The 17,013-nt window shown below is 31.6% G+C and overlaps 2 protein-coding genes across 2 annotated transcripts; one reads left to right on the top strand and one right to left on the bottom strand.

The window, feature by feature from the left end:
• Nucleotides 1–1,899: 1,899 nt before the first annotated feature.
• LOC105205761 (phospholipase A1) lies at nucleotides 1,900–16,664 on the bottom strand. The gene is given in 7 exon segments (NM_001304581.1): nucleotides 1,900–2,107; nucleotides 2,207–2,263; nucleotides 3,924–4,017; nucleotides 4,123–4,436; nucleotides 11,235–11,362; nucleotides 16,233–16,374; nucleotides 16,446–16,664. Coding segments are annotated over 7 exon segments (1,041 nt in total). The 5' UTR covers nucleotides 16,610–16,664; the 3' UTR covers nucleotides 1,900–1,965.
• Nucleotides 9,734–10,661, top strand: LOC120357541. The gene has a single exon (XM_039448204.1). It carries the CDS (start codon nucleotides 9,773–9,775, stop codon nucleotides 10,226–10,228), a length of 456 nt encoding a protein of 151 aa, XP_039304138.1. The 5' UTR covers nucleotides 9,734–9,772; the 3' UTR covers nucleotides 10,229–10,661.
• Nucleotides 16,665–17,013: the final 349 nt, after the last annotated feature.

Here is a 17,013-nt window from a genome sequence, read left to right as displayed (position 1 = left end):
GTGGCCTACCCCACCCTTCTCCGTGCTTCAATGTGGAATTCCACGTTATGGAATCAAACGTTATTACTATGATCATTATTTGGCTAAATTTGTATTTAAACGGCAATTTCAATACCATGATCGATAAATTTTTCCCAATAAAAATCGACCTATAATATTTTTGCGCTTTTTTGAAAAATAATTTTTATAGGGGTCATTTTTCGTTTTCGTTATATGCATTTTTTTTATTGAATATTTTAGAAATCATATTTATATTTATTGTAGGAATAAAATTACAAATAATAAGTAAAATCGTAGAATAAAAACACTAATAAAGTTTTATGTATAATTTTTTAATACTTTTAATTCTCGGAATATAATAAATTTAAACATTATTTCTGAAATAATTTAAATTTAAAGTTGATATAGGTAATTCTCATCGAAGAGTACGTTACAGTGGAATGAGTAAAAAGAGAACACAGTTTGATGAATAAGATATATTATAATGCTAAATTACAAACGTCAGAGACAGAATAAACAAATCAGACAGTCTTAAACGTCTAAAAGAACAATCATGGTGAGAGTATCGAACAATCGATAATCGAAAGATTGATCGAATTAAAATGCTTGAAGTTCAAATTAACTATTTCAATAAAAGTACTTCAGAAATAATATTTAAAATTATATTCAGATGATAAGAATCAACAATATTTCAGCCATTTCAATCTCTTTGGTAATACGTATTTTAGAAAAATTTCAGACTTTTTTCAGTAATCTTTCAACAACTTTTTAAGTACAAAAATCGAAGCACATTTTACTAATTATTTTATTAAATAGAAATGTTGCAGACTTATTTTGCAACTTTTATGATATATTTCATATTTTTAATCAAAATATTTTTGAGCAGTCACTGAAAAATTTCGGTGCTGCATGTATGTGAATTTGTTACTATTGAATGTTTCGATGTAATTTTATTTTATTGTTAATATGTTCTTTATTAGTTCTGTACTAATTTTGAGTTGCCAATTTATTTGTTTCATATCTGAACAATCTGTGCAACAAATTTTGTAAACACACGTTGCTATTGCATTCAAAATTCGTTTTATCTTTTTGTGATCAACGTTGTTGATTTTATTAAGGTATTTGAAAATCTAAATAACTGTAAATAATAATTTATCTACTAGCAATGTTGTTATCTCAAATATACTGGATGTAATGACCGCTAGACTTTTTGTGGGCTGATAAAGCGAGTCAAATTGATCAAAAAGTTCTTTATCATTTTGCAAACTTCGTAATAATTGTAATAATTGTAACATTATTGTTCAAAATTGAATGTAATTTTTTTTGTCGTTACAATTGATTCCGGCTGTTGAAATTTATTTGTACACAAGATTGTATTTTGTATTTCAAATCAAAAGCTTGCCAGTATCTTGTATTTTGTAATTTAAATACACAGAGAAAAAAATTCTTTTCAGTTTTAGTATTTGTTAGGTTTAGTATTTATTTGATTGAAAGTTGCTAAAAATTGTTTTATTGAAACATGTATTTTTATACGAAACATTATTTGTTTGAATAAAAATTTTGTTGTTTAATTCAAAAAACCTCTATTATTTGATGAAAGTAACTCTATTATTGGTTGTATTTATTGATTCAAACATTGATTTGTTTGGCTCATTTTAAATAAATTTGCTTGGATACAATAAAATTTATTAAGTATAAAGAAATTGTTTTCTCTGTGTACTAATTGCCAATATTTTGTATTTTGTATTTAAAATATTTTTTGCTCATTTCTATTTTTATATAACAAGCTTTTCCCAATTAATTTTACCTTATATAAATTAGCGGTTTGTTTAATAAATAATGGTTCGAGGATTTTGAGAAGGAAAGGTCAATATGCTGATGATCAGACGATTTAATTAATTACAGTTGTCCATTATAAAACTTTATTTCTGTTATAATGAGATATTTTCAATTCACGGCTTGCAGTTATTGCTGCCTGCACTTAAATAGATTACGTGCACAGTCAGGAAAAGCGTGGTATTCTCCTTCGAAAGTATTGTCATTCTTAAATACATTGGTGTTCAAAACTACACAATTCGTTGTGTCAGAGGTAGGATAAGCGGGTATACTGAAAAAATGAGTAATAGCCAAAGTGAGTAATATTACAATCACAAAATAACCGAAAAAATCTGCACGTAAATAATCATAATAATAAATTGTCTTATACTTTGATGTGAAAACTCTCCAGAATTTCCATTGAATTGGGTTGATTCTCTGCTGAGCTCTGAAAAAAAGGAAAAAAAGTTGAATAATATGCGCTGTATATCTCATAAATCTTATATAGGGTGTTTGGTGGGAAAAATTTTTAAAAATAATTTTAAATTGTAAAATAAGATACAAATCAAGTATAACAAAATTGCGATTAAGACTTAGTTTTTAAGTAAATGTTCAATTATTTACATGCTTCATACACACTTTTTTACAAGAATAAATATTCAAAATTACAAAATCAGAAATAACAAAATAGGTATTATTTTTTAATTATAATGTCTAAATGTTTACACGTTTTAAGCATTTTTTACATAAATTGAGTTAAAAGAAAAGTCGTATTTTTTAGTTTTACATACTGTCGTATTTTTTATTTAAAATTGGAGCAGATTTATTCATATTTAGAAACAGCTTGAATCAGTGACGTAATGATCATTATTTTTTGTAACCTTTTGCCATCTTAAATTTTGAACAGTTGCATAATTCCTCGCGCATAAAATTCGGATGTTCTCTCGGCGAAAAACTGTTAAAAGAAATTTTTGCAGTCTTCTAAAAAAAAAATAAATGCTTTATTATTAAGAAAGTTTTGTAAGAATTGGAACAACTATAATAATAATCCAAAGGAGCAATATCTGATGAATACGCTAAGTGTAATAAAACATTCCAGCCAAGTTGCAATATTTCTTTTCAAACGGTTAAAGAAACATGAGGTCTGACGTTGTCTTAATGGATTAAAACACATTTTTTGTTCACCTTTTCTATTCTTAGCATTTTTCTGCAATAGCTCCTTTCAATTTGTCCAATTGGACGCAATACTTGTCCGAATTAAGCTATATGTTCTTTGAAAGAATCTCATAATACACGACACCTGTCCGTTTCATCAAATATACAACATGATCTTCTCTGGATGAATGGATCTTCTCAATGATGTTGTGAAGTTACAGCTGTCACAAAGGCATTAAGCTATTTAAAATTTCTTTGTAATAAAACACACCAAAGTCATCTAGTGAGAAAATACGACATTACTTTTCTTCCAATCTAGAATATTTAATTTAAATATTTACAATTAAGAAACAAAGTCTTAGTTGCAATTATATTATTTTTGTAACTCTTTTGTAATTTTTATCTCATTTTATCGTTTACATAGAAGCACTTTTTTAATTGTTTCTATCTATTGCTGAATATCCTGTATATCTTATAATATAATACATGTATAATGTGTGTACATAACGAGAAAGGATAAAACTTCCATTTAACATTTTGCCAATATTTGGTTGATAAATTGTTAAAAAGTGTTGCAAACGAGTTGCCAACAAGCTCAATCCTCATTTGATGTAATATTGCAAGCCAAGAAAAACGCGCAAACTGAGTATAAAATAACTTTACAGCAACTTTACGGCAACAATAAATTGTGATAAAAAAATTTATGGTTATAGCAATATCGTCAAAATTGTGGCAACTTTGCTCACTATCAAAAGTAAAAAAAATACTATTTTGGCATGGAAGCAATAGTTTAATTCAGCAAATATAATTTTATCGTTATCGTGGTAACATAACTGTTGCTACGTAGCAACAATGGATTGCATTGCTTTGCTTTTACACGAAATGTTATTTGGGCTTATAAAAGTTGAATCGAAATGAACTGAAGTGTGCCGAAGAAAAGGGCATATACTTACGTCCAAGGAACAGCAAGGTGTTGACATCTACCACTCACCATCCCGGTTGCATATACGATACTTTCGCTGTGTGAGCAAGGAACGTCATACCATGCTAAAATACGAATGTGTTTTATTTGTAACTTACTGTCGCCTCTGTTTTTTCAGCGATATTTAACGTCTCGTTGTATATGATAAATAAATACAATTGGTTTCTTACAACAAGCCGGTTGCGATTTCCCACCATCGAACACTATGAGGAGGTGGCCTATAATATTCTCCCCTATTCCGAGAATCGACGTCTTAAAAACTACTATACGTTTGGCATCACTCTTGCAGATTCTCTCCCCGCACTTATTGCTACCGAAGGAAGGATCAGCAGGATCGAGTGCTAAGATATACGGCATAGTTTTGTTTATCAATTTTTTAACATGTTTTGCAGCGAAGCCGCACACGTGTGAGCCAAGACTGTGACCTACATATTGGATATTATTCAATGGAATTTTACACTTGTTCATCAAATCAACGGTATATCTGCAAAAGAAAATGTGATTAAATATATAAAAAGTTCGATAAAATACATGAACGTCGTGTTTTTTAATTTTTTATTGAACATTATATATATATATATATATATATTTTTTGCATTTATTTTGCATTATATAAAATGTTTGGCGGTGTGTGAAAATTTAAAGAATATTTTTTGAAAGTAAGATCTAAAGAGCGATTCTTTTTTGAGGAGTAAGTTTTATACATGATGGAATGAGACCAAAATCAAGGATAACGAAATCGAACATTTTCTGAGCGAAAATATTTCTTTGCTATTTCTGAACTATTTTTCTGCAAAAGTTGTTTTATGAAAAAATATCAGAGAAATTTGTTGAACTATATTAGCAGATATATTGACGAGAAATTGCAGACAAAATTACAGAGAAAATAACGACAAATTTACAGACAATATTATAGAGAAAGTGAAAGAGATATTTCTATGCACTTTTTCTGTAAAATCTATTTGTAGAGAAATTGCAGAAAAATTGGGGACAAACAAGGAAATTATTTTCAAAAATAAAATACTTTCTCTCTGAAATTTCTCTATTTTTGCTTTGCAATTTGCAAAGAAATTCCACAGAAACTAAGGATAATTGATAGAAAAACAACGTAAATAGTGTATAAAACTTACAGATAAAGCAAGAAAAAAGCCAGAAAATATTTTCAAAACACAAAAACATTTTTGAGCAGTATACAGCACTGCTGCTAGATGAACGCGGGAGTTCTGTATGTCTAGTAAAATAGAAAATTACAGAATATAATGGGTATACCTAGGCAAAAATATTTTCCTGCACATTTTTTCTTTTGTTTGTCTAAAAATTGGGCCACTTTGCGCAGAAGTACATGATGAAATTGCAGAGAAATTAATAGAAAAACTTTAGCAAAATTTCAATAGTAGTAGAAGAAGATAGTCATAAAAATTCAAATTTTTATTTCTGTTTTTATTTCAATGCTGCTTGAAAATCTTCTGTTTTTTTTACATTCTTCTGTAAATAGATTTTGCAGAGAAAATGCAAAGAAACTTCTTTTCAAATATCTCTGCAATTCCTCTTTTCTCCCCTTACATTTATTTTGTGATTGCACTAAAAATTTCCTATTACTTTCTTCGCAAATTTTTTACAGCTAGGTCTTGCGGAGCAAGTACCGAAAAATGTCTCTATCATATTCTTCAATAATTTGTCTGTATTTCTCTGCAGTTTTGTCTTTAATTTTTCTTCAATTTTTCTGGGAATAAATTTTACAAAAAAAAAATGCAAATGTCTTTTAATTTCTCTATAATATTGTTTGCTTTGTTAGTATTTTTTCTGCAGTTTTTCGTCGATTTTTTTGCTAATATGATTTCCGGATAAATTTCTTTGATACTTTTTCATAAACCGCTTTTGCAAAGAAACAATACTTATAAATAGAAACAGCAGAAAAATATGTTCGCCTGGATACAGTATTATGTGATTTTTCACTCTTGATAAGAGTATTTTTTAAAAATGAGTTTCCAAAATTGGACTTTGACTTGAAAAAAAAAAAAAAAAATAGTTTTAACAGTTTTATTGAAATTTAATTAAATCAAAATAAATTTTAATTTTTGCTACATACTATTTTTATATTAAGATTATACTGAAATTATGCTAAAATTATACTGAAATTTCACTGTAATTTGTTTGTCGATTTCTCAGCAATTTTATTTTTGCGTAATTTACGCACAATATGGCCTGTTTTTAAAACAAACATCAGATAAACGCTCAAAGAAATTGCACAAAAAGTTGCAAAGAAGTAGCAGAGAAATATTTTCTTCAGGACCAACAATAAATATAGTATGATACATGTTGAATGTAACATACATAATTATACAGAAAAAATGCCATTGAATCAGCAGCATTAATTTAATTGGAGAAATATTTTGTTAATTTTATAATATTATTAATAAAACAAAAAGAGTACAAGCAAAAACACTAATACATATAGTTAAATAAATAAAATTTAGGGACTTCCGGTTGGACGGCGTTGGCGTGCATTCATGTAGACAACGCGTGTGAGAATTTGATAGCAGATTGGTGTGATTGCGGAGAGTGGAAAAAGAGAAAATAAGAGGAGAGGAAAGAGGACGAAGGAGAGGTGCCGAGACGTTGGTAGGAACAAGAAATTGAGCAGGAGTGGACCACAAGGAAGGATCCAAAAGCTGATCAAAGAACAGGTTAGGAATCAACCGGAAGGAAAGAGAAGAAAGCGAGGAGAAGGAGCAAGCACGAAGAGACTACAGAGATAGTAAACAGATGGCGCCACCGGGAAGACCGGCAGGAGGTAAGGCGAAAGAGGAAAGTAAATGCAATAGCATGGAAAAATACGTGACAGGAGGAGAAGAGATAATAATAAAAGAAATGAAAAAGATAGGAAGAGAGATTGAGGAAAATATAGGCAAGAGGATGGAGAAGATGATAATACAATTTGAACAAATTAGAGAAGAGTGAAAAGAAGAAAAACGGACAAGAGAAGAGGATAGGAAGAAAGACAAAGAAGAATGGAGAGAAGAGAAAAAGAACCTGGAGAAGAGAATAGAAATCCTGGAATGGGAGAGTGAGAAAAAAGATAGAGAGAAACGGAAAAACAACATAGTAATTAGAGGAGCATTCAAATGGGAAGATAATAAAATGGAACAGGAAACAAAGGACTTCATAAGGGATAATCTGAGGATAGAAGCGAATATAAACAAAGCATTTAAGGTACAGAACAGAGGAGGTAAGTGCACAGTAGTAGCAGAAGTAGGAAGCTGGGAGCAAAAGAGAGAGATAATGGTCAAGAAGAAAGAGTTAAGGGCTGGAATTTTTATCGATGACGATCTGACAAGAATGGAAAGGGAAATGCAGTCGCAATTGAGGGTAAAAGCGAAGGAAGAAAGAGAAAAAGGAAAAAAGGTCAAGGTGGGATACGGAAAGATCATGATAGATGACAGATGGTACCGATGGAGCGCAAGAGAGAAGAAACTGACAGAGGAGAAAAGAAGAGGAGAAGAATGAGACGCAGGCGGCGGGGATGGAACAGGGAAGGGAGGGGGGTTAAGAATTGGTTTTTGGAATGTAGCGGGATTAGCAAACAAATGTGAGGAGGCGTGGGAATACCTGGAGAGCTTCGACATATTAGGACTAACAGAAACGTGGGTGGACGAGGAAGGATGGAAGAAGATGGCAGACAAAGTCTCAAAGGAATACATCTGGAAATGCATACCGGCAAGAAGGGAACACAAAAAAGGAAGGGCAAAAGGCGGGATCTTGAAAGCAGTAAGAAAAAGTTTGGAGGAGGTGGAGATTAACGAAATAAACGGAGAGATGGCAGAGACTAAGCTGAAATACAACGGAAACAGATGGAGGATCATTACACTCTACAGCCAAAAAATTGAAGAAACGATGAAAACACTAACGGAATGGATACCAGAAGAAGAGGAAAACTATTTACTGATAGGAGGAGATTTTAACGCGAGAACTGGCAGCGAAGGAGGCCCGATTGAAGAAGAAGAAGCAGAAAAGAGAAGCGAAATCAGACGGTCCATAGACAAAGTGAGTAATAGAGAAGGACGAATATTGCTGAATAGAATAGAAGAAAGAGGTTGGTCAATTTTAAACGGAAGTTTTGACAAAGAAGGAGGATGGACATATATAGGAGGATCGGGCATGTCAGTCATAGATTACATAATAGGAAATGACAAAGCGTTAGGGGAAGTAAAATCGGTGGAAGAAGGAGAAAGAACAGAGTCGGACCACATGCCATTAGAAGCAGAATTAGTAGGAGCACAAACAAAGAAGAAAAACGACAGAAACAAGAAAAGGGAAATAGAGAGAAGCGTTTGGACAGAAGAAGGAATAGAAATGTACATGGAAAACTGCAAAGACTGGGCGAGCACACAGGAGGAAACGGAAGGAATATGGAAGGAAATAAGTGACAAGATAAAGAAATCCATAATAAAACAGATAAAGAAGATAATTCCATGGAAAATAGGAAAAAAACAGTGGTACAACAAAGAGTGGAAAGTAAAGAAAAGAGAATTAAGGAAGACACTGAGAAATATAAAGAAGAAAAGAATTAGCAAAGAAGACTACTTTGCAAAGAGAAAAGAATACAAAGAGTGGTGTAAAGAGCAGAAGAAGAAGCATGAACAGGCAGAAGAAGAGGAAATCCGAAGGATAAAGAGCGAGAAAGAGGCGTGGAAGTATATCAATAAATACGGAAAGAAAAGAAAGGAGGGGATATGCGACAACATAAAGATGGAAGAATGGAGAGATTATTTCATAGGACTATTCGGAAGCATACAGGAAAAAGAAACAGACATAGACGAACGAGAAAGCGATACAGGCACGACGATGGAGGAGGAACCAGGAGACATAGAAAAGGAAGAACTAAGAAAAATATTAAGGAAACTAAAAAATGCAAAAGCCCCCGGAGAAGACGGAATAGAGAACGAGGCGTGGAAATTTATGTCAGGAGAAATAGGAGAAGAATTTTGGAAACTTATCAACAAAATATGGAAAGGAGGAGGACTACCAAGAGATTGGAGCAGAGGAGTAATTAGCCCAATTTACAAAAGAGGAGAGAAAAACGAGATAAAGAATTACAGAGGAATAACATTATTGGACTCGGCGTACAAAATATATGCAAGCATACTAAATGAAAGGTTAGAAAAAGAAACAGCAGATAAATTGAGAGAAACGCAGTTCGGATTCAGGAAGGGAAGAGGAACTATGGACGCAGTCTTCACGATAAACTACATCGTGAACAGAGAATTGTGCAAGAAAGGAGGAAAAATATTCGCATTTTTTGCGGATATGAAAGCAGCTTTCGATAAGGTGAATAGAAAGCAGCTGATAGAGTCGATGGAGAGGATGAATATAGAGACAAATCTGAGACGGAGGATCACGGAAATATATAAAGAGACAAGAAATGTGATAAAAATAGGAGAAGAGAAATCTCAAGAGTTTTGGACAGGTGGAGGACTCAGGCAAGGATGCCCATTAAGCCCAGCACTATTCAACATATATATAAAAGATCTGGAAGAAGAGATGGAAAAAGGACAGGCCGGAGGAATAGTAGTTGGCAAAGAAAAATTCTGGACGATAACATACGCAGATGACATCGTTTTGTTGGCAGAGAGAGAAGCGGATCTGAAAGAGATGATGGAGAGGTTCAGGAGATACCTAGAGAAAAAAGAATTGAGCCTTAGTCCGGATAAATCAAAAGTGATGGTATTCGAAAGTGGAAGAGGAAGAAAAAAGAGAAGAGAATAGAAATGGAGAGAGGAAAATGTGGAAGAGGTCAAAGAGATAAGATACCTAGGATATATGCTACAGAAAAACCGAGGTGCGGAGAAACATATAAGAGAGAGACTGAGAAGAGCAACAATAGCGATGAAGAGGACTTGGAGCATAGGGGAGAGAATATTCAAAGAAGACCATAGAAGAAGAATGAAAATGTTTGAAGCACTTGTTGGAAGCGTAGCGTTATATGGAGCGGAAGTTTGGGGCTGGAAAAACGAAAAAACGTTAGACGGAGTAAAGAGGAAGTACGCGAAATGGATTCTAAACTTGGACAGAGGAACACCGAATTACATATTATTGGAGGAGACAAAGATGGAAGAGATTAGAATACAGGCGATCAAGAGAGCACTAAAATACGAGGAAAAGGCGAGAAAATCAAAGAAGAAAATAATAAAAGAATGCATCAAAGATTTAGAAAAGTGGCGACCAGGTGCAGAAGAAGGAAGATGGGAAAGAAAGAGAAGAGAGGTGTTGGAGTAAACAAGGAACAGCTTAGAAAGGAAAGAGAAGCAGGAAACGAGGAGATGGCAGAGAACATCTTGAAGGAACTAAAAATTAAAGAGAGCAGAGAGAGACAACAGAAGATAAACGAATCCAAGTACAACACCAACTACAAGATGATTGCACAGGAAAAGAAACCAAAATACTTGGAGGGGAGGATGAAGAAAAAGGACAGATGCTTGATAGCCAGATACAGATGCGGGAATGAAACGAAAGGGAGCCAGTATTGGAGAGAAGAGGAGGAAAGGAGATGCAGAGTATGCAAGAAAGCAGAAGAAAGTTTGTACCATATAATGAAAGATTGCGAAGCAACAAGAAGCGAAATGTCGATAGAAGAACTCACTGGAGAAGAAGGAAAGGGCCTACAAGTAATGAAAAAGATAGAAGAGCTGAGGAAGGAGATAAACAGGAAGGAGAAGGAAGAAGCAGAAGAGAATAAGAAGGAAGAAGTTCAAACAAACCAAAGATCTAATTGTAACGCTAATATTAATGTTAATGTTGAGGGTGATATTGATTTGTTAGCTGTTGATGATGTTAACTGTAATTTTAAACTATTGAATTTTAAACTATTGAATTCTAAACTTTGAAGTTTAAGTTGAATTTGTAATGTAATATAAACAAAAGTGTATGTAACCGGAAGCCATCCTAAGCCGCAAGGCAAACGGATTAAGAATAATAAATAATAATAAATAATAAATAAAATTTAGTTAAATCAACTACATATATTAGTGGCAGTGATTCGATGTTTAATTAAATCAAACCATGTTTAAATTTATATCACAGCATTTTTTTCAGTGTATATTGTTGAGAGTAAAAGTATATGTTTTAGGGCGTGAAATTATGTTATTAATGTTCTGTTATAATTAGTGTTATTATACTGGGTATTTTTTTTATTTTGTTCTTGTATATTAATTACGTATATTAATTATTAATATTTTTTTGTACTTAATATTATATATTAATCTTTCTTTTTAAGTAGTTATACTTTGCCATAAGTTGACCGATATCATAAGTGTTCGATGCCGCCGCATTATACTCGGCAAATTGAACACCGGGCAGTCCATCAGTGCAAGCTGCCTCAGACCAATCTACTATAAATGCTGTATGACCTTTCTGTAAAAATAGAAAATTATTTTCTCTACAGCTATATCGAAATATTACAGCAACAACTTGTAGTAATAGTTCATCACAAGATTGCGACATTGCACAAACGTTATGAAAGGTTGCTGCAATATTGTTGCAACGTAGCAGCAATAATTAAATGTCCGCCTATAGAAATAATACAGCAATATTACAATATAATGTTTCTGTACATTTTAATGTTTCTTTGTGATATTTTAGATGTCATTATGTTTCCATACGGCACAAAAATATTTTAAAGCTGTCTCAAAAATATTTCACCTGGGAAAATAAAACATTTTAGAAAAGTTTCAAAATATCTTTCCAAGTTTTCAGAGAAATCTCTGGGATAGTAGAATGTCCGTGATTTTTGCACTTGAAACTTGAAAAAATGTTGTTGAAAGGTTACTAAAAATATTTGAAAGTTTTCTGAAATATTATTGTACTAAAATGCTATTGAAAACTTTTTGAAATATTGTTGATTGCAATTTTTTAAATATTTGAATAAATACTATTTAAATTAATTTAAATATTCTTTATTTATTAATTGTTTGTTATTGTCATACAATAATACAAAAATATTGAAGACCAGATACGAGCAAATGTTACAAATTAAAGATGTAAATAATTATTTTCTTTCCTAATATCCTTAATTCAAATAGTCATCGCGAAATTTTCTAACTTGACTTTTTTTCAATCACTTATTCAAATTAATTAAAAACGTTGATAATACACAATATTACTAATACAAAATACATAAAAAAAGTTACTTTTCTGAGTCTTGCGGAAAGTAAGCGGTTCAAATTCAACACGTAGATTTTTCTGATACGCAGATTACACAGTAATCGTCGCTTTTTAATTTTTTGAGCTGTTAATGTATAAAATCTATATGTATAAGTAATGGCTTAATTTTTAAAATTCTCATTTCTTTTTAATGCAAAGGTCAAATTTTACAGATTACAGTTTAATTTAAATATGTTCTTGTTTTTAGCTAAGAAAATTAAATTACAAGTATTTGTGAAAATTGATTGTACTGAAGACTATGGTACTAAAAGAAAAAGATAAAAATGCTTAGATAAATCTATGATTATTAATCTATAAGTTCGACCGTTCTTACTTATCATATGATGTATCGTCTTCGATAGTAACGAAATGAGCGAATATAAACTGTGCTGCTTCAATAGGTCAAAAATAAGATAACACTATTTATTTTTAACTAGATTGTCTCTGAGTCCTGAAATTATTATTTGAAATTCTATTTTGTAAATTAAAATAAATATTGTTTAAAAGTTTTGTTGTCGTCGTTAGTATTAATACTATTTTTTAGGGATTTTATGTGGATTATTTCCGATATCAGTCTTTTGTAATATCTCGGTTTAAAATCTAATATTTCTACATTATCCCAATCAAAATTATGATTATAATTTAACATATGACACGTGATTATCGTGTGTTTTGAACTGCCCTGGTTTACATTTTTTCTGTGTTCAAAAAACCACATTCTCAACTGTCTTTTTGTTTGACAAATGTAAGAAGTATTGCAATTTTTAAATTGTATTTTATATATTAAATTGTTATTCAATTTTGCCGCATTTTTATCTTTACGTCGTTTTATAAGTTCATTAAGTATTTAAACATCGGTATCCAATTAAGAATTTATTTTTGTTTATAGCTTAAGCAATATTCTCGAATCTATTGTTAATATATGGGAAAGCTATTATTTTTCTTTCTTTACCTTTTTTTTTCTCTGTCACAGTATTAATATTATTAAGTATTGTGGCAAACAAAGTTTTTAGCCTCTATCTAATTTTCCTAAAAATTAAATCAATTGGATATCCATTATTTATTAAAATGGTAATGACAAACTCTCATTTTTTAAATATATTTTTTTATATATAATTATATATGTGTAGTTATAAATAATTATGTATAGTTATACATAATTATGTATCAAATATGTCCATATATGTATATTAAAATATATGTAATTATATGTAAATCATGCAAAATTTTTATGTAAAATTATATAAAATTATATATAATTATATATAATAATTGCACATAATTTCATGTAGTCATTATATAGAGTTATATATAATTATGTACGTTTATACATAATTGTATTCAATTATATATAAAAATCATGCATAATTGTGTATAATTATATATCATTATATATATCATTATACATATATATTTTAATAGAAGAAGGTAGTTGTAAAATACATCTGGGGTGGGGGAATACTATATTTCATATAATTTGCGTTGAATTCTAAAAGCAACTGTTAAAATTACTTCATTATAGTTTGACATTGTAAAATGGTCATTAGTGTTCGCTGCATTTTTATAAAAACTGAATTTCAGTTTTGCAGATAGCAGAAATTTTTACAGGTGTATTCTCTACGTGATTTTCAGAAGTACGTTACATATTAATTTTTTAACTTTAGTTTAACTTAAACGTTTTAAATGTGAATTTTAAATAATATTATTGAATGTATGTCGTAATGTGTGTATGAATTTGACAAATAAAGTTATGTTATACAGGGTGTCCTATTTTAATGGGGCACCCCAAATATTTCCGTTTCCTTGCATTTTACAAAAAAATGTTTCAGACAAAAGTTGTATGGTTTTAAGAGGGTCATAAGATGGTGTTATTAATTTGACCTTGATTAGTTGCTTGAAGGTTACGTGAAGGACACCTTCAATTTTTTAAATAAGACTGCCTACTTTTTATTACATATTCTTGTAGTTTATCTCGAGACCTTTCTAAAACACTACTAGAAAGTTTATTTTTGTTGAGTACTTTCCGAGTTGTAAGGCTTGAAAGCTACGGTATACTGTAACTTTCAAGCGTCATAACTCGGAAAGTTCTTAACAAAAATAAATTTTCTTGTAATACTTTGAAAAGGTCTCAAAATAAGCTACAAGAATATGTAATAAAAAGTAGGCAGTCTTTATTTGTCGAATTCATACACACATTACAACATTTAATAATATTATTTAAAATTCACATTTAAAACCTTTAAGTTAGACTAAAGTTAAAAAATAAATATGTAATGTACTTCTGAAAATTACGTAGAAAGTACACCTGTCAGTGCGCGCCAAACGTGGTATGAATATGGTGACCATATTTTCTTTCAGAAAATAGAGAACAAATTTGAAAATTTTGAGGTTTTTTTTTTACATGCTTCTTAACCAGTTTAAACAATTAAATTTATTAATTGTTTTCGTAAAAATTTACTCATTAGTAATTGAAATGCCAGAAAAGATCTAAAAATAAAAGAGAAATTAAAATACAAATAAAGAACAATAGATTAAAATAAAGGGCAAAATGAGGAGTTTTGTGAAAATAAATAAATCTAAAAAACAGTTATTAGAAATGAAGGACTGTCCTTTAGAATAAAAAACATATGATTATTGTAGGTATGAGTCTGGAGATAGCTTGTCAGAAAACGGAAGTAATGTTCTTCTATGAGAAGCGGAACGCGGTGAATGTCGTCGGATTAACTCACATAAAGGGAGAGCTCTAGATAAAATATTTGGGCCTTACCTTTAATAGTTTTGATGAGCTCAAATTTGAGTTTCAGGACTCATTTCAAGTTTTTGATTTTGAAATTGGATAAGTTGGTTAATAATCGCCTCTTGGCTGAGAGGATCGAACCTCTTGTCTAGGTTCGGCGCCCGTAAGCAGAAATTGTTCATGCGGTGATCATGTATGAGGCACTTAGGTGCCGGCACGATAATAATCAGTCGAACACTCAGAGTACACCCAGCGTGTTTGATTCTGTCCATGGGGAAATTTTCCCAACTGAGAAGTTGCTATCTTTTTACATACTTACAGTTCATGATTAACGTAACGACCAATAAGCTCCAGTCGTTACATTAATCATGAACTGCAAGTATGTAGAAAGATAGCGACTGTTTAGTTTGGAAAATTTTCCCATGGACAGAATCAAACACGCTGGGTATACAGGTATTCAGGCACCAGATACGAATAGCCGTTTGCCCTGCATGCTCCGCGTATATAGGACGGGCTTGTGGCGTCAATGGTTCTGACTGTCCTTAGTTGATTTCCTCACAAGCATGTATGCTGAAATTTATTAGCATACGCGGGAGATCAGGCAGCAGGACAATGTCTTCACCACTAGAATCGCAGGATCGTTAAAGCTCCAAATACAATGAACGAAATAGAGAAATAGGGACCAGGAAACACAAGCAACAGTTAAATATATTGAACAATAAACACTTTATACGTTTTCCTTATTTAACGTTAAACTGTTTCTTATTCCCTATAGCTATTGCCTGCTAGTGCTTTACATTGTGTATTAGGTTTAAAAGGAAAGTGTACTACCTTTGAGTCATGCTAGCGAGTTATCATTTGCTAGCAACGTCGTTTGAATGATTTTAATTCTGTGAATATGCGGATATGAAAAGCCATCTAGCCTTCTTTATCCGAACCTAAACAATACGAAGTTTAAAGTCGGGTCATAAGATGTCTTTCAGATGTTTAAAAGACATCTTTAAGATATATTTTCAGAAGTGGTTTTAAAAATGTCTTATGATCCGATTTTAAACTTTGTCATGAAATGAACGGAGAGGTCTTGTGATGAACTGTCCTGTTCGCAGGTACTCATCGGACATGGATACTTCGGTGCGTACCAGCGAAATTTTTTTCTAAAATAAGCTAATGTTTTGGCTTTTTAGAATATCCCTTTAAATTTTTGATTGAATTCTTCATCGCAATTTTCATAGCGTTATCTTTATCGAATTTTACAAGACTTTGTATTCAATGAACATTTTTATAAAGGTGTAGATGCTTCGTATTTTCGTTCTAATTACTTGTTTACAAATGCGTGAAATTTACCTGTACAAATGCATTTGCCAGATCTTTAAATGTAGATACTTGTGCAGAACTGGTGAAGCCATGAGTTATGAAGACGACCGGTAGTGATGCATTAATATCCTGGCAGCTCTGTTGGTTCCCGAGATTTTTGCCCTGGAAACGACTAAAAGAAAGACGGATATAATCAACACAACAGACGAACTTGACAATGGACATTCTTGGAGTTTCTTTTACCTGTTGTACAAGTATACGTTAATGTAGCTAGAATTACCGTAGACACAGGACTGTTTCAAATACTCTACAACCCCCGGATCAGGCTCGGCACGTGCCTGTGCAAGGGAATACAAATGCGTGCATTGTACAAAGAAAACTACAAATATCGCGGCAAACTTTCTCATCGTGCAAAATTATATTAACAAATATTGTCGTAGAGAATTTGACAACTGCGAGATCAAGTCTCTCAATTATTGGAAGCTTTTATACTTACATGAGTACATTAAGAGTTTTACGCGATACACGTTTTATATTTTTATGTGCCTTGATATTTTCAATATTATCAGCGGTGGTGCTAAGTATTTAGCGTGCGTGGAAAACTTGCGGAAATATATTTAACGCTATCAATATTGCAATGGAAAATGATTAACATTATGCACCACGTGCATGTCTTTTTTTCGTGGCTTACTTTTATTTCTGACATTATGCAGCAATAAAAGATGATAAAGTGCAATATAGGCAAACAAATTTATTTCGACGTTCTAAATATCAAAGCCTGTAAAGAAAGATTTTGAACAAAGCACTCTAT

Source organism: Solenopsis invicta, chromosome 4 (assembly GCF_016802725.1).
Source record: "Solenopsis invicta isolate M01_SB chromosome 4, UNIL_Sinv_3.0, whole genome shotgun sequence".
Taxonomy (NCBI): domain Eukaryota; kingdom Metazoa; phylum Arthropoda; class Insecta; order Hymenoptera; family Formicidae; genus Solenopsis; species Solenopsis invicta.
This window is presented reverse-complemented; position numbering and strand designations above follow the sequence as displayed.